We start from the raw sequence: 19,025 nt of genomic DNA, 5'->3' as shown, positions 1-19,025 counted from the left end.
GGGCACGTTTACCCCTTGCTGCTTTCAGAATTTTCTCTTTATCCTTGTATTTTGCCAGTTTCACTATGATATGTCGTGCAGAAGATCGATTCAAGTTACGTCTGAAGGGAGTTCTCTGTGCCTCTTGGATTTCAATGGCTTTTTCCTTCCCCAGTTCAGGGAAGTTCTCAGCTATGATTTCTTCAAGTACCCCTTCAGCACCTTTCCCTCTCTCTTCCTCCTCTGGGATACCAATTATACGTATATTATTTCTTTTTAGTGTATCACTTAGTTCTCTAATTTCCCCTCATACTCCTGGATTTTTTTATCTCTCTTTTTCTCAGCTTCCTCTTTTTCCATAACTTTATCTTCTAGTTCACCTATTCTCTCCTCTGCCTCTTCAATCCGAGCCGTGGTGGTTTCCATTTTGTTTTGCATTTCATTTAAAGCATTTTTCAGCTCCTCGTGACTGTTCCTTAGTCCCTTGATCTCTGTAGCAAGAGATTCTCTGCTGTCCTCTATACTGTTTTCAAGCCCGGCGATTAATTTTATGACTATTATTCTAAATTCACTTTCTGTTATATTATTTAAATCCTTTTTGATCAGCTCATTAGCTGTTGTTATTTCCTGGAGATTCTTCTGAGGGGAATTCTTCCGCTTGGTCATTTTGGATAGTCCCTGGCGTGGTGAGGACCTGCAGGGCACTTCCCCTGTGCTGTGGTGTATAACTGGAGTTGGTGGGCGGAGTCGCAGTCAGACCTGATGTCTGCCCCCAGCCCACCGCTGGGGCCACAGTCAGACTGGTGTGTGCCTTCTCTTCCCCTCTCCTAGGGGCAGGATTCACTGTGGGGTGGCGTGGCCCGTCTGGGCTACTTGCACACTGCCAGGCTTGTGATGCTGGGGATCTGGCGTATTAGCTGGGGTGGGTAGGCAAGGTGCACAGGGGCAGGAGGGGCAGGCTTAGCTCGCTTCTCCTTAGGTGATCCACTTCAGGAGGGGCCCTGTGGCAGCGGGAGGGAGTCAGATCCGCTGCCGGAGGTTTGGCTCCGCAGAAGCACAGAGTTGGGTGTTTGCGCGGAGCGAGCAAGTTCCCTGGCAGGAACTGGTTCTCTTTGGGATTTTGGCTGGGGGATGGGTGGCGAGCGCCTTTGTTCCCCACCAAACTGAGCTCTGTCGTCCGGGGGCTCAGCAGCTCTCCCTCCCTTTGTCCTCCAGCCTTCCCGCTTTCCTAGCAGAGCTGTTAACTTATGACCTCCCAGACGCTAAGTCGCGCTTGCTGTCGGAACACAGTCCGTCAGGCCCCTCCGCTTTTGCAAGCCAGACTCCGGGGCTCTGCTTGGCCGGCGAACCGCCCCTCCGCCCTGGCTCCCTCCCGCCAGTCCGTGGAGCGCGTACCGCCTTGCCGCCCTTCCTACCCTCTTCCGTGGGCCTCTCGTCTGCGCTTGGCTCCGGCGACTCCGTTCTGCTAATCCTCTGGTGGTTTTCTGGGTTATTTAGGCAGGTGTAGGTGGAATCTAAGTGATCAGCAGGACGCGCGGTGAGCCCAGTGTCCTCCTACGCCGCCATCTTCCCTCTCCTCCCCTCTTAAACTTATTTTAATAAATATTCTATCATGTTAGAGATTTTTATATCTTTATGAAGAAAGGATGGAGGAACTTCCAAAGGTCTCTTCTGAATTATTAAAGAAACAAAGAAGCTTGAACAAGTACTTTACATTTCAGAAAACAGAGAAGTCAATCTGTTATTAGGGCAATAAATTACTATTTAAGATTTATCATAACCACAGACTTTCAAGAGTTAAAAACATAGCAAAAGCCTGTTTTAAGTTAACTGGAATCCAGTTAAAAAACCCCACCATTGTTAACACATAAATTAAGAAGCCATCGGATATTCTTTCTTGTGAAATGCCTGTTCAAATCTTTTTCTAATTGCTAAACTTTTAATTTGATTGTGTCCCTTTTTCTTACTGATTTGTAGGAGTTCTTAAAAATTCTGTATAGGAGTCATTTGTTAGCTATATGTATTACGAATAACTTTTTCAGTCTGGGAATTGAATATCAAGTATCTTAATTGTGTCTTTTGATGAACAGATGTTTTAAAGGTTGATGAGGCCCAATTTCTCAGTTTCCTTTCATGGTTAGTGCAGTAAAAACAAACAAAAAATAATGAACAGAGACCATATGTGGTCTATAAAGCCTCAAATATTTACTATCCTAGTCCTATGTAGAAAAAATAAAGATGATCCCTGAACTAGACTAATGAATTGAACATAGCTGCAATTCAGAGATCAGAAAGTGGGTATAGCTACCACCACCATCAAATCGGCTCCAAGACATGAGTGAAATTAGTAAGTATTGGAATGCTGAGTCCAGGCACAAAAACTGATCTAACCCCTATTATTCATAACCCTGCGTGCCAGCTGAAACAGCAAAAGGAAGCTGTCTTACTTCCTCTTTTTATATTGACCTTGTATCTGGCAACCTTGCTAAATTCACTTACCAATACAAGTAGCTTTTTTTGTAGATTCCTTAGGATTTTTTATGTAAATGATCATGTCATCTAAGAACAAATAAAGTTTGACTTGCCTCTTTCCAATATGTATGCTTTTCCTTTTTCTTTTCTTATTGCACTCGCTAAGACATCTAGTACAATACTGACTAGAAGGGGTAAGAATGGTCATTCTTGCCTTATTTCCCATCTTAGTGGGAGAAAATATTTAGTCTTTCACCATTAAGTATGAATGTTCATGTTAGTTTTATGTAGATGGCTATTCAGATTTACTATTTATTCTTTTGTCAACTTTCATAATATGTTTTTGAAGGAATGTTCTCGTTTTATCTAGGCTGTCAAATCTGTTGACATATGGTCTTTGTTAGCAAACTCTACACGTGCAGGTAAAAATAATGGGTATTCTGCTGTTGCTGGGTATATTGCTCTATTAATATCAATTAGTCAATCATGTTATTGAAGTCTTTATACCATTATTGACTTTGTTTCCTATTTTATCAACGGCTGTGAGAAGGCTATTGACATTTCTGACTCCAATTGTGGATCTATTTCTCTTTGCAGTCTATCCATTTTTGCTTCATATATTTTAAAGGTTTGTTATTAGGCGCATACACATTATGGTTGTTATGCCATCTTGAAACAATCCTCCTAACCTTATAAAATATCTTCCTTGTCTTGAAGTCTTCCTTGGCTGATATTAATATAGCTATGCCAGCTTCCTCATAATTAATGTTTACATGGGATTTCCTTATCTACCCTTTTACTTTAAGCCTATATGTATATTATATTTCACTTTTGTAAAAAGTGTATATACAGGTCTTGCTTATTCTGCCTTTTACTTGGAGTGTATAGAATATTATGTTTAATGTAATTATATATCAGTTAACTTTAAGGGTATCTTATTTGTTTTGTTTGTACCAACTGTTTTTTTTCTCTTTTCCTCTTACATTCTTTTGGACTAATACAGTACTTTTTAGTTCTATTTTATCTCTTTTTATTGTTTTATTACCTACAATTCCATGGGTTTTTTTTTTTTTTTAATGGTTGCCTTGGGGTTTCCTGCATACATTTTTATACTATTTTATTTTACTTTTTAAAGTTAAAAAAAAGCATTCTGAGAGAGAGAGAGAGAGAGAGAGAGGGAGAGAGACCAAGGGGGAGGGACAGAGAGAGGGACAGAGAGAGGGAGCAAGAGAGAATTCCAAGCAGGCCATGCATGGATAGTGTGGAGCCCCATATGGCGCTCCAATCCAGGAACCGTGAGATCATGACCTGAGCCTAAAACAAGAGCTGGATGCTTAACTGACTGAGCCACTCAGGTCCCCCTTCCCACATACATTTTTAAATTTATACTACTTCACATATAATGCAAGAACTTATTAGCGGTAGACTTCCATGTCCTCTCTCCCATCCTTTTTACAATTGCTGTCATACGTTTTACTTTTACATGTTATAAGCTTCACAATATATTAGCATATTTGCTTTTGACAGTTAATGATCTTTTAAAGAAGTCTTTTATATTTATAAATGTCAGCACTTACAATATTTTGTATAAGTTGTATAAATAGCTTTCTGTTTATTATTAATTCCTAAAACCCATTCATTTAAATAATATATTTCATGACATTTGGTCACATTTTTATTATAGCACTTAAGTTGACTTTATTTGTTTACAGACCCAGAGCACACTAGATGGTGAGCTTCTGTGTTAGCAGGTCCAATATTGTTTTTTTTTTTTTAATTTTTTTAATGTCTTATTTACTTTTAAGACAAAGAGAGACAGAGCATGAGTGGGGATGGGGCAGAGAGAGAGAGGGAAGCACAGAATCTGAAGCAGGCCCCAGGGTCCGAGCTGTCAGCACAGAGCCCCACACGGGGCTTGAGAACTGTGAGATCATGACCTGAGCCAAAGTTGGACGCTCAACCCATTGAGCCACCCGGGCGCCCCAATGTTCTTATTTTTATCTAGCATTTAACAAAATAGTATAAAATTTATATGAAATAAATGACATCGTAAAGTATATCTAATAGCATTATTTAAAGAAATAAGTGAACTTTATTCTGTGGTCCAAGATTTAGGATTTTACATGAAAAATTACTTTTTAAAAGTAATTAAAAGTCTGGGACTGTCGTTAGACTGTACCACTGACTTTCAAAAGATGTGACCAGAGATTGAGGACACAAAGCTTCAGTGCAATGAATTGTGCAATGCACAATGCAATGAACTCGGTTTTTACATAATCCCTCAACCCTGTCTACTGCCATTGTCTAGTGCCTCAATTTTAGAAGATCTCAGGCTCCTTTTTGGGAACCTGTAAAAGAGGCTGAGGAGGGGCAGAAATGTGTGGCGTCCCACAAGACAAAGGAAAAGGGTGTGGTCAGCAGTGTCTGAACAGGACCAGCATTAGCATAGGACAAGGATTTGAAAGTGTCCTTCGGCTTCTGTGAGAAGGGAGTTCTGTAGAGGTAGGTGGTGGGGGCTGCGGCGAGGCTGCAAGGCTGCCGGGGCGGGGGGTGTCTAGGAGAAAGCTGGAGGTGAGGAAGAGGGGGCTCCCGGAAGCAACCCCAAGATCCCTGGGAGTGGGCTGGGAGGAGGGAGACTGGAACCAAGGGTGGAGGCCCCTCTGGGAGGGCTGCCCTCTTAAGACGCCCCCAGAAGGAGGGGTGGCCCGGGGGCACGAGATGCCCCCCTCAGAGGCGAGGCGCAGGTCGGAGCACTCACCTGAGGAGCCGCTCAGTTTGCGCAGGGAAACACCCGGAAGCTCTTTCGACGCCGCCAGGGGAACGCGCGCCCTCTCTGCTTCTGCTTAAACTTTCCTGGGCTCCCGGGTCGCTCGTGGGCCCGGGGAGGTCCTGGGTGCAGGTTGCCGCCACGTTTGGTGCCTCAACCTGCAACTTTTGGGGCGTAGAGACCCTCGCGAGGCGCCTGGGCCCGGTTTCCCACGAGGCGGTCCTCCGAACTTGCTTCCAGCGGCGCCCGAGAGCCCAGCGGTGTAGGCGGGCTTGCCCCGGAGGCCCCGTCGAGCCGTTGTCTCCGAGGCCCCACGCAGGCCGGCGTCGTCGAGGCGGCGGCAGGTGGCGCAGCCGGAAGAGGGGTGGGGGTGGGTCGGGCGGGTCGCCCTCATCCGGCCGGGAGGAGAGGCGGCAGAACGGCCCCCGCCTTCCCGCCCGGGCCATGCTGCGCTGGCTTCGGGGCTTCGTGCTGCCGGGGGTGGCCTGCCAGAAAGACGAAGATGACTTAAGGTACGACAGATCCTTTTCCAAGACCTGGACAGCGACGGGGACGGGTTGGTGGACATCGTCGAGCTCCAGGAGGGGCTGAAAAACTGGGGCTTATCGTCCGGCCAGAACTCGGAGAAGGTGAGTGACCAAGGGAATGTGGCACCGGGAGTGTGGGAGACGTTGGGCGGAGGTTAAAGCCACACTTGCTCTTTGCAAAGCTTCTTTCCAAGAACCATGTTGGAAGGGTGGGGTTCTCTTCCGTGAGCGCCCCCTCTCACCCGCAACGCAGAATAACGGAGCCCAGCCCAGCTGAACACGTTCTCGGCCTCCTTACAACAGTCACTTTCCACAATGACCAGAGCCTTCTCCTGGACTTTTTGGGAGATGCTGAGTGGGTGTCTAGTGACTCAACATTTACTGAACCCGCACAGAATTTCGGGGGCTGTGTTAGCCTTTGTGAATTCGTAGAAGAGACTTTCTCCTTTCCCAGGATGTTCACAGCCTAGGTTCACGCTAAGACAAGAGCAGATAGGTCCCCAGAGCTGCTCTCTCTTTGTCTTACAGTTTATTTATTTTGCGAGGCCGGGGCAGAGAGAGAGGGAGAGAGAGAATCCCAGCGTTGCATTGCTTAACCGACTGAACCATCCGGGCGTCCCTCTTCTCATTCTTAAATCGACACCAAATGTCTTGGGGGGAAATCAGACCTAGATCCGTGGGTTTACGCTTCAGCTGACTGATTTAGTGCCTTGCCTAGATTAGGGATGTCTTCCTTCTCTGGACCAGTCTTGATTATTTAAATACTGGTTAGGTGAAAGTTTCAAAATACCAAGAGAAAACAATCATGTTTCTCCTCTATTAGTGCTAACCAGTCCTCAGATGATCTCCCCACTTGTTTCAGCTCTCTGGTGAGATGTGTGTTAGAAGTCCAGAATATTCCCATGGGTCAGGAAATTCCTTAAGGGTCTGTGCTCCAGAACCAGTTGCTCTGATTTGATTATTATCTATCTCATACCTCTGTCTTCCCGCTCTGCTTTACTTCCTTCTACTTAGTCCAGAACTCCACGACACTGGACCTCGGCCTATCAAGTATCTCTGGCTCCTGCTTACTTGAGAAGGGATATCAGAGAAGAAACCTGAGAGAGTAGGGTAGGAATCAGAGAGGAATGGTAGGGATATAGGTATATTAGCATGAGTACTGATTTAAGGTATACACTATGTCTTAGAGAATGGTATCTCATTCTCAAAAGGTATCATCTCCAACCTGTCACTTGGAAGAAAACCACTTATTTTCTGTCACTATATCAGGATTGGACAGCAGGATTGGACAGAGGGGGAAGTTGAGCTGTGATAGAATTGCAACAGAAGCTTCAGACAATTCAAAAGGAGCTTTGTGTCTGGGGTAGTTGTCCTTCCTTGAGGCAAGAGCGCCAGCGCTTTATTACCTACCCCTGTCTCTTATGCCCCCTCCCCTACTTATTGAACATTGGCTGCCTCCAGGGAGTGACTTTAGGCAAGGTCTTTTCAGCCTAGAGAAGCATGAAGTAGGAGCTCAACTGAGAACTGTCAGTCACCAGTACTCCCAGCTACTGTCAGTCCTGAGAATGTGGGCAATGCACCACAGCATCTACTGCAGAGAAGCACTTGAAAAATAGTGCCGACAGGACAAATTGATTAATTCGATCTGGAGTGTGAGGTAAAGGAAGAATTCAAGAATGATTCCAGGAATTTTGGTTTGAACAACTGGTTGGTTGGTGGTGCCATTTGCTAAGATCAGGCAGAATGGGAGAGTAGTGAAGTGGGGTGAGTGATTATCGAGAGTTCTTGGTTTGGACATTTGAGGTTCCTTAGAGACATCCAGGTGGATATAGAAAGTAGTAGTTTTGTATTTGAGTCTAAATCTCAAGGAGATAATCTAAATCTAAATTTAGATAAATCTAAATCTCAAGGGTTAGAGATGTACATCATCAGCATTGTATCGGTAAAGCTTTTTATTGGGTGAAATCCCCTAGGTAGAGGGGTCTGAGGACTGAGTTGGTCTGAGGACTGAGTTGTGAATCATTGCAACATTTTGAGATCAGGAAAGAGCCAACATAGGAGACTAAAAGGAAGCAGTTAATGAAGTAGAAGGGAAATCAGAAGAGTAAGGTCTCTTGGGAGCCAATTTGAGTCAAGTATTTCAAGGAGGTAGTTATTATATAGAACTGAGATATCTGCTGAGAGATCTTGTAAGATGAAGACTAAATTTAACTGTGGGGTTTGTCACAATGGAGGAAATTTCTAACCTTGAGTAATTCCATGTATGCATGTACCTTGTTGTTGGTTGTGTCTCTGAGGAAAGTGAGAGGGCTAGGATCCTGAATTGCTCAATGCTTTACCACCTTCCTCTGCTAGTGATACAATGTTATAGACGTAGAAGGTATACAACACAGATTACACTTGACCTGGGGCTTTGGTCCTAGATCCCCATCTTATTCCCTTCTGTGATGAGGGAAGTTGTGCTGAACTACAGGTGAGTCTTGGTCTTGTTGCCTTGAACACAATCCAGACTAGTGGATCTCAAAACTTGAAAATATAGGCCTATATATTATCTTTTAAAGAAAAACAATTCTTGTACTCCTAAGGATTGAGTTAAATCATTTTTGTCATGTTACTTAGATATATTTATAAATATAAAGAAAGTATAAAATCATTATGCTTATAGCTCTTATACAACCATAGATCCTAATGTTATGCCCAGAATTCGTGATCCCCAAAGACACCAGGGAGCCGAGTCCGATGCAAAAGCAAAAGAGCCTTTATTCAAGCTAGCTCGAGCTCAGTCCCCTACCTGCACCGACGCAGCGGTGAGATACCAGGGAGAGAGAGCGAGTTTCAAAAGCACAAAGGTTTTATAGGGGTCTAGGGGCAGCCGATTGGCTGGGGAAGGGGCGTGGCCTCGGCCGATTGGCTGGGGAAGGGTCAGAGTCCTGTTACGCAGGTCGCTGGGCATGTTTTGATCGGGAAGTTTGAATGGGTGAGGGGGAGGTTACTCAAGGGGAGGAGGCGTGGTCTAGGTGAAGGACACAGAACAAGATGGAGTCGGACGGCGTAGGCCCGCCCTTTCACTAACAGGTATGTAAATTAAAGATTATAAAAACCACCAAAATTCTAATTAATAACATTTATTTAATGAGATAACTAATAGTGTTTGGCTAAAGCTAAATTTCCATTTTCTTATGAATATTCTACTGATAAGTACATTTGTTTGAGTTAAACATTCTGAAATTATCACGTGTTTGCCCAGTTCTCCCCCACTTTCTTTTTTTGTATGAATACTGTGAAAACTGTTATATATATGTGGGCTCTGATGTCACTGGATTTTACTTAACAAAAAATACATTATTGCCTATGAGGTGAGCCTCTGTTTTTTGTTTTTTGTTTTTCATTAGCCTTCAACAAAGTGGTATCATTTTGATGCATGATTACTGGATTACACAGGGGCAATGAAATAAATATTAGGCCTTAGTTATAAGGTGGCTGTCTGGTTGCTTATGCTATTTGTCTTCAGATTATCTTTAAAAGGAAAACACAAAATTAGGAAATTCTCACAAAAGATACTCAGACCTGTAGGAGTTTATGGATTTCAGGATAAGAAATACTTACCTAGATTATAGGCAGATTTAAGCTGCCACAGCCCTGTCTCTTTTCCTCTGGACTCCACCCTGTTTCCTACAGGACCTTCTAAGGGGAAGGGTGGGGGACAGGGCCTAGAAAACCGGTTTGGAGTTTACCAAGCAGAAAGAAATGTGCATTTGTTGGAGTTATAATCCTTTTACTCCTCCCAGCAAAACTCCCCTGTTTTAGCACTGGGCCTAATTGTTTTTTATCTATATCAGTGCTCTTATTCTTTGAGGAAGAATAGTAAAGTAGCAGGAAGAAAGGTTTCCTTCTCCCTGAACCCTCTGTCACCTCTGGAACTTTTATTCTGTGGTTAACAACCTTTCTCAGCACTTAAACCTCTTCATAGAGCCTTGCTTCTTACTGAAGCAGCTCTCCTCTGAGGAGCCTCCTTGCAGCCCTCTCAGGGCTGAAGTCCCTCCTCTTTCTCCTTTCTAATTACCCGCTTCATTGAGGTCCATGCCATCTACCCTCTGACCTAACCATTTTATTCTTTGCTACTCACTGAACTTCTGTATAAGCCTCTTGGTCACTGAAGACTTACCACCTGCTCATGGTCTCCATCTCTACTGCAGATCTTTATATCATCCTGAGTGACTTCCTCATCCACTTCTGCGTATGATCCATACAACATCCAGGCTTCCTACTTCCTTGGCTATGTATGTCCAGTGACCTTCACCTCACAACACTTCAGCATCTCACTCTCTGGGCCCCACTTGGGTAAATTTTCCTAATAGGACTAGAACTCACCTTATAGGGTAGCTGTTAGGATTAAACTGGGTAAGGCTTTATTTTAGCACAGCGAGGACACATAATTGTCATTTAGCAAATGTTAGCTGTTTTTGCACTAATTTATATCCATAGGGTTGGAGGGTGGTGAAAACAGAGCAAAAAAGATTTCCATTTCTACAGATTTAACTAGGAATGTGGGAGATTCTGAAACACTAGAATGGGAGTATGGCTGGGAGTGTCTGAGAAGGCCCAATGATATGAGCGGCTCTCTCCCAGGCAGTGGTCCCGACTGAGCCCACAGGGCGTATACACACACACTGACTTTAATTAAAAATAGGTGAATTGAAAAGTTTACCCACAACTTTGTGAAATGGCATACTTGATATAAAATATTGAATTAGGCTACCTCTTGTCCAGTAATGTTACAAACCATACAGATAAGCCACTGGCTAGTCATTTGGCCATTGACAAGGCAAGCAGAAGAGTGACAGAACTATTTATTGATTTTTTTTTTTTTCCAACGTTTATTTATTTTTGGGACAGAGAGAGACAGAGCATGAACGGGGGAGGGGCAGAGAGAGAGGGAGACACAGAATCGGAAACAGGCTCCAGGCTCTGAGCCATCAGCCCAGAGCCCGACGCGGGGCTCGAACTCACGGACCGTGAGATCGTGACCTGGCTGAAGTCGGATGCTTAACCGACTGCGCCACCCAGGCGCCCCACTATTTATTGATTTTTTACCATGTGTTAAGTACTGCCTTAGGTAGTTTACATTTTCCATTTCATTTTAAACTTGTGTTTTCTCATGTATAAAAAACAAGAGAGTTCTAAGTTTCAAAATTCTGATTTTAGGAACATCTGGGTAGCTCACTGGGTTAAATGTCCAACTCTTGATCTCAGCTCAGGTCTTGATCTCAGGGTCGAGAGTTCAAGCCCTGTGTTTAAAAAAAAAAAAAAAAAAGCAAAATTCTGATTCTCATTTGAATTCTCAGGATTTACATAAGTAAATCACCTGGAGAAATGAACCTCATTGACCCTTGGGAAAATGAGCAAACTCTTATTTTTAACAACAACATATTTCTGCATTTTTATATGCTTTATAAAAATAAAACTGTTGTCCTTCACTGTGAGCTTTCCTTGTACTACTTCAAAAACTTTCTTCATTTTAGCCTCCAGTTGTTTTGTGACTTACTAGCAAATGTCATGCATAGGAAAGCATATGGTTCCTACATTTTTTCTTGAAATTGGCATATGACTTTAAATTGATTTTAATGTACAATTAAAATGTACTGAGTGAGCAGGTGTAATTAATGATGGAATGCAAATGAAGTATGGCAAAAAACTTATGCAATAATGGGAATAATTTCTATAAATTTAACTGTAGTAAGAAAAAATGTCTTTATTGGCAAAAGAGGAAAAATTAGTCTTTGAAGCCAGTTGGTAGAAAATGCTATGTAATGATTCTGATATAAAAGTGTTTAAAAGGTTCTGAAGGAGAAGAAGTTATTTTCTTATATGTCTACCAATAACCTCAATGCCTATTTGAATTCCGTGCTGTACACACAATATAACATCTTAGGAATACTACAAGTTGGCTTGCTTTCCAAAGGAGCAAAATATATACATCTTGGAGCTTCATTAAACAAACGTTCCAATAAGAAATTGTAAATTGCTTTGGAAGACTTGTCCTGCAAAGGGAATGGAAGAGGAATAAGTGAAATTGGTAGAGAAGGACTAAAAATTTCAGGAAAGTGAATAGATGGAAGAGATTTTTCAATCTTCTATAGTATTGTTTTCTTTCAGTATTATAAATATATCAGGCATACATTTATAAAGTATGGAAAAATTTAGGGAGGAACTTTAAAATTTGGCTGTGATATCCTAGGTTTTATTATGAAATTTAAAAATTAGAGAACTTTATAATGATAAATAATGGTAATTTTGCCAATTTATATTCACATTTCTAGATGTTTTGGGTTTCTAGTAGGTTTTCCAATATTAAAGTAGAGGAAAAATCTAGTTGAAATGTGTTTTGTTTCACTTAGCAGTGAATAGATGTTATGCCATATGATGATAAGAGAGTATTTCACCTCTTTAAAATTAATGTCAGTATTAAATAAAGAATCAAAGAAAGACATAAATTATAACTACCCCCCCATCACTTCTTAAAGGTATAAAGACTTAGCTATCCTCTTATGAGAACAAAGCATCGTTTTAACAAACTTTTCTGCAATGTAAATGATGTGTGCAATTTTTTTCCCCTTATATTTTCATCTTCCTTAGAATAAAATTCTAGGTGAGTAATTTCAGGGTCAAAAGGTATGCATAAGGATCTTAATACATACTGCAAAATTATTATGTAGTTAGATTGTACTATTATCTAAGTAGATTGCTTCATTTACTGCCATAAATGAGAGTGCTTGTTTCCCTACATGGTCAGCAACAATAGGTAATTAAAAAGAAATTATTTCCAATTCAGTGTGACAACCAGCATGTTAATAATTTAAAATGATAAATTATTTTATCATGCCATCTGGTCTCAATAGCAGAGGTTAATTTTTACTTGCAATGTTTTTTGACCTGTACTTTTTTTCCCTTTTCTTTTATATGTAATCAGTCTTCTGTTTTTTGGTTTCTTTTGTCTGACTTTGATTCTAAATAGTTAATGTAATGTCAGTAGTAATTTTTAATCTTCTTGTGTCCCTTAGTGATTTGTATCCAATTTCTACCAGCACAGATTGTTAGGTTCAGATATGGGAAATAATATTTAAGCCAACAAACTTCATGTTTAATTTCATTAATGCAAATTGAAACAAAAATATAATTTAATATTTCTTTCCTTCCTTTTTCCCTTCTTTTTTTTAAAGATTTATTTTTTAATTTTAGAGAGAGAGTATGAACAGGGGGGAGGGGCAGAGGGAGAGAAAGAGAGTCTCAAGAGAGAATCCCAACGGGGGGCCTGATCCCATGACTCTGGGATATTACCTGAGCTGAAATCAGTGTTGACTGTTCAACTGACTGAGCCACCCAGGTGCCCTTTCTCTCTCCCTTCTTTTCTTTTTCCCTTCCTTCCTTATCAGTGAGATTGGCAAACATTTGAAAAGTTTGATAGTATTTAGTATTTGTCATAATGTGGGGAAGTAGGCACACTGTAATATTTTTGATGAGAATATAAATTGACATTCCCCTTAAAAAAATATTTATTTATTTTGAGAGAGAGAGAGCACAGATGACCAGGGGAAGGGCAGAGAGAGAGGGAGAGAGAATCCTAAGCAGACTCTGTGCTGATGACGGTGTAGATCCTGACACGGGGCTCCATCTCACAAACTGTGAGATTATGACCTGAGCAGAAATCAAGAGTCGGACACTTAAAAGACTCAGCCACCCAGGTGTCCCTGACATTCCCTTTTAAAAAATTATTTATTTTAGTACAGTTGACATACAGTGTTACATTAGTTTCAGGTGTACAACATATGATTCAACTTCTGTATATGTTATGCTCACCACAAGTGTAGCTACCATCTATTACCATACAATGCTATTATTACAGTACCATTGACTGTATTCCCTATGCTGTACCTTTTATTCCTGTGACTTATTTATTTCATCACTAGAAGCCTTTATCTTTCACTCTCTTATTTATTTCATCACTAGAAGCCTTTATCTTTCACTCTCCTTCACCCATTTTGCCCATCTTCCTACCTCTGTCCCCTCTGGCAACCATCAGTTCTCTGTATTTGTAGGTCTGATTCTGCTTTTTGTTTGTTTGTTTGGTTTCTTAGATTCCACTTATAAGTGGAAATCGAATGGTATTATTCATTCCCTGTCTGACTTATTTCACTTAGCATAATACCCTCTAGGGTCATCCATGTTGTCACAGATGGCATGATCTCATCCTTTTTTATGACAGTAATGTTGATTGTCTATATCTACCACATCTTTACCCATTCATCTGTCAGTGCACACTTGGATTGTTTCTGTATCATGGCTATTGTAAATAATGCTGCAGTAGACATAGGGAGGTGTATATCTTTTCAAATGAGTGTTTTCATTTGAGAGGAGGCAAATACCCAGTAGTTCAGTTATTGGATCATATGGTATGTTCTATTTGTAATTTTTGAGGAAATTCCATACTGTTTTCCATAGCATCTGCACCAATTTACATTTCCATCAACAGTGCACAAAAGTTCCTTTTTCTCTACATCCATCCCAACACTTGTTATTTCTGTCTTTTTTGCTTCTATCCATTTTGGCAGGTGTAAGGTGGTATCTCATTGTGGTTTTGATTTGCATTTCCCTGAGGATTAATGATTTTGAGCACCTTTTCATGTGTCTGTTGGCCATCTCTGTGTCTTCTTTGGAAAAATGTCTATTTGGGTCCTCTGCCCATTTTTTAATTATACTTTTTGTTTGCTGGTATTGAGTTGTATTAGTTCTATATATATTTTGGATGTTAACACCTTTTTGTATCATTTGCAAATATCTTCTCCCATTCAGTAGGTTGCCTTTTTGTTTTGTTGATGGTTTCCTTCACTGTGCAAAAAGCTTTTTATTTTGGTGTAGTCCCAATAGTTTATTTTTGGTTTGTTTCCCTTGCCTCTGGAGATAAATCTAGAAAAATATGGCTATCATAATGTCATAGAAATTGCTGCCTATGTTCTAGGAATTTTATAGTTTTAGGTCTCACATTTGGATCTTTAACCCATTTTGAGTTTGTTTTTGTGGATAGTGTAAAGAAGTGGTCCACTTTCATTCTTTTGCATGTAGCTGTCTGGTTTTCCCAGGGGGTATTTATTGAAGATAGTGTCTTTTCTCCACTGTACATTCTTGCCCCCTTTTTCATAGATTAATTGACCACATAAGTGTGTGTTTATTTCTGGACTCTCTGTTTTGTTCCATTGATCTATGTGTCTGTTTTTTATGCCAGTACCATAGTGTTTTAATGACTACAGCTTTGTAGTATATCTTGAAATCTGGTATTGTGACACCACCAGCTTTATTTTTTCTCGGGATTGCTTTGACTATTCAGGGTCCTTTGTAGTTCCACAGAAATTTTAGAATTATTTGTTCTAGTTCTGTGAAAAATACTGTTATTTTGGTAGGGATTGCAATAAGTCTGTAGATTATTTTGGGTAGTATGGACATTTTAACAATATTAATTTTTCCAAGAATATTAATATTCCATGGGATATCTTTTCATTTGTGTTGCCTTCAATTTCTTTTGTCGTTATTTTATAGTGTTCAGAGTATAGGTCTTTCACCTCCTTAGGTAAGTTTACTCCTAGGTATTTTATTCTTTTTGGTGCAGTTGTAAATGGAATTGTTTTCTTAATTTCTCTTTCTGTTACTTTGTTATTGGTGTATAGAAAAACAACCAATTTCTGGGTGTTAATTTTTTATCGTGCAACTTTACTGAATTCATTTATTACTTGTAATAGTTTTTTGGTGGAGCTTTTAGAATTTTCTATGTATAGTATCATGTCATCTGACAGTTTAATTTCTAACTTACCAATACGTATGCCTTTTATTTCTTTTTCTTGTCTGATTGCCATGGATGAGACTTTCCAGTAATATATTGAATAAAAGTGGCTTGAGTGGACATCCTTGTCTTGTTCTTGATCTTAGAAGAAAAGCTATCAGTTTTTGACATTACTTCCCCTACCCCCCCTTTTTTGACAATCTTAGTTTTTTGACATTCCCTTTTTGGAAGATAATTTGGTGGTGTATAAAATTTAGAAAATCTAGGGGCGCCTGGGTGGCGCAGTCGGTTAGGCGTCCGACTTCAGCCCGGTCACGATCTCGCGGTCCTTGAGTTCGAGCCCCGCGTCAGGCTCTGGGCTGATGGCTCAGAGCCTGGAGCCTGTTTCCGATTCTGTGTCTCCCTCTCTTTCTGCCCCTCCCCCGTTCATGCTCTGTCTCTCTCTGTCCCCAAAAAAATAAACGTTGAAAAAAAAAAAAATTAAAAAAAAAAATTTAGAAAATCTACATGTCCTTTAATTCAGCAATTCTCTCTCTAGGAATCTATGTTACAAACAATTGTGATTCAAAAATTATAATTTTACAAGATTATTCATTGTAGCATGTCTTGTAAATAGTTAAAACTTGGGACCAACTTAAGTTGAAACTATAAAACTTCTAGGTGAACTTATATTCTTAAGTAGGCCATAGAATGATTAAATAAAATCCACAGAATATGTTTTCTTTATATTATGCCATTTTTAAGCTTTATTCAACAAGTGTTAATTGATTACCCATTGTATGTCAGAAGCTGTTCTATGTGCTTGGGGTGTAGTGATGAACTAGACAAAGTCCTTATTTCTTGGAGCTTATGTTTTAGTAGCAGAGGCAGGCAGTAAAAAGACAAACAAGATAATTTTATGATATTCCCTGACTACATACACCTCTCTGGCCTTGTCTCTTGTTTTCTTCCATTTCTCACTCCCTCTCTCCTTTGCTCATTGTATTACAGTGAGCTATAATTGCTCCAGCATTGTTGCCATTCTTGCCGTTTCCAGACACATCCTAGGCAGGCTCTCATGAACATTTACATAAAGCTACGGCTCTAGGTTCTGGTGAATTTTGTGGCAGGTACTTTGGTAAGGATGACAGACATCAAGGACCTCAGCTACTTCAATTCATGAGAGTCAGCTTTCATAAAAAGGTGTATATCACTCATAGAACACTTAAAATATCAAACGCAGGAAAATCAGTAACTAAGTGACAAAAAGAATACTGCTAAAGAAAAGTTGGTAATAAAAATACTAGGTTAAAATATAAGATTTCACAATTTTAGCAATTTGACTTTGGCTCCAAAAAGTGTGTGCAAATTAGGAATTCTAAGAAAAGACCCCCATGGTCTGCTTCGTGATTACTACCACAAACCAAAAAAATAATTCTGCGTTGCCGCAATGTCTTCCCTGCTAATATAAACCACTCTTTCATAGTTCTAAAGAAACTAGATGGTAATTCACATAAAAGGGGGTTATAAGATCCTTCTTACTCAAAATAAAATGAAACTAAATATGATGTGTATCAGGTCAGAAAGAAATCTTATCAAAATGTTGACCAGACAAAGAAACCAGTTACCTTCACTGGCTGCCTCAGAGTGCAGACCTAGCATGAACAGAGTCCTGGCTCTATCTCTGCATCCCCATAGTGTGAGGGTGGAGAAAAAAGCCCTTCAGCTTTCCTGAGGTTTTGTTTCCTCAGGTGTAGGATTGAGGGGAGCAGACTAGGTGGCTTTTTTTTTTTTTTTTAATTTTTTTTTTCAACGTTTATTTATTTTTTGGGGGACAGAGAGAGACAGAGCATGAACGGGGGAGGGGCAGAGAGAGAGGGAGACACAGAATCGGAAACAGGCTCCAGGCTCCGAGCCATCAGCCCAGAGCCCGACGCGGGGCTCGAACTCACGGACCGCGAGATCGTGACCTGGCTGAAGTCGGACGCTCAACCGACTGCGCCACCCAGGCGCCCCAAGACTAGGTGGCTTTTAAGAGACCTTTCAACTAAAAGGATCCAGGTCAGTTCGAGATCCCTGTCTTTGAGCAGACATTTAGAGTGGCAAAATAAATAGATTAAAAATGGTGGGTGAAGTATTTTTTGCCTTTTGATCCCATCATTCAGAACTATTTCACATTACAGTTCAAGGAATCTGTGTCAGATACTTTCATCTAAGGGCTGGTACTGCTAAAGGGTAAGCAAATAAATGAAGCATCTGACAACGAAATTTTTAATAAAAATATAGAGGCTGTGCCAAGTTTGGTTAGAAAAATGACGCACCACCACATCACACCAGCAGTTAGGACTTCCTGCCTCTGAATTTTAAGAGCCGTCAACTTGGTCAGGAGACGTGCATTCAAGCCATTCAACAAGATCAAACGAGTGCACACCGATTAAAAACATGCTTCCTGGTGCTTGTTTCAGCAGCACATAAACTAAAATTGGGAAGAATATGTTTCCTGAAATCTTCCCTGGAAGGGAACTTGAAAGAAACTGTTTTTAACAGAAAGGATGCAAGAGAGTTAAGTGCAGGGTAGGATATTTTTTCTTTACAGAACAGAAAAATGTCCCAAAGAACAGTAGTTTCTCATTTTTTGTGCCGTAAAAAGAATACACATACCACTTCTTCTGGAATCTAACACTGGCTTCATTTTCAAAGAGAATCATTTTATTTTCCTCAAATGCAGCCATAAATTATAAACTTTAAGCATGTGATAGTTACATGATTTCTTCAGTAAGCCTAGGGCTTCCACAAGCTTTTCTGGAGCTTAGAGCCAGAGTAGTCCAGGGAGTCAAAGATTAAAACTTTCTTCACAGCCATACATTCCTTTGATGTTTGGGTTATTGAACACAAACTCACTGGATAACTTGTCTTCGGCATTGTGTATTAAAGTGTTAGCTATGTTTTCTTCCTTTTTTTTCCTTTTCTTTTATTGTTTTATTTCATCTTCATCATAAGTGACTCTTTAATCCTCATCCCCCCACCCATCTCCCCTCTGGTAACCATCAGTTTATTCTCTATAGTTAAGAATCTGTTCTTGGTTTGTCTCTCTCTTTTTTCTTTGCTCATTTGTTTTGTTTCTTAAATTCCACATATGAGTGAGATCATATGGTATTTGTCTTTCTCTGACTGACTTATTTTGCTTAGCATTATAGTGTCTGGTTCTATCCATGTTGTTGCAAATGGCAAGAGTTCATTCTTTTTTCCTCCACAAACTAAAGTTATTTTAAATAGCATGTGGGAACGTAAGTTGTTCATTTCATCCTGAGCATGATTGACTGATTCATACTCTGAATGGATACGGAACAGGATATTATGAATTTCCTTGTCTTTCATTGAGCTATGATTTATATTTTCTTGATAAATTTATTTGAAAACTTATTGGATAATTTCATCTTATATTTAAGCATTATTGGAGGTAATAAAT

The 19,025-nt window shown here is 40.4% G+C and overlaps 1 protein-coding gene across 1 annotated transcript in view; it reads left to right on the top strand.

Annotated features, from left to right (window-relative positions):
• Positions 1-5,045: 5,045 nt before the first annotated feature.
• Positions 5,046-19,025, top strand: part of LOC123598358 (calcium-binding mitochondrial carrier protein SCaMC-1-like) — a 52,260-nt gene continuing 38,280 nt past the window's right edge. The window contains 2 exon segments of the mRNA XM_045478484.1: positions 5,046-5,734; positions 5,737-5,847. Coding sequence (XP_045334440.1) covers positions 5,663-5,734; positions 5,737-5,847 — 183 coding nt within the window. The 5' untranslated portion in view covers positions 5,046-5,662.

This window comes from Leopardus geoffroyi, chromosome C1 (assembly GCF_018350155.1).
Source record: "Leopardus geoffroyi isolate Oge1 chromosome C1, O.geoffroyi_Oge1_pat1.0, whole genome shotgun sequence".
In the NCBI taxonomy this organism is placed as follows: Eukaryota; Metazoa; Chordata; class Mammalia; order Carnivora; family Felidae; genus Leopardus; species Leopardus geoffroyi.
The sequence above is the reverse complement of the archived record's forward strand: the minus strand, read 5'-3'. Positions and strand labels throughout refer to the sequence as shown.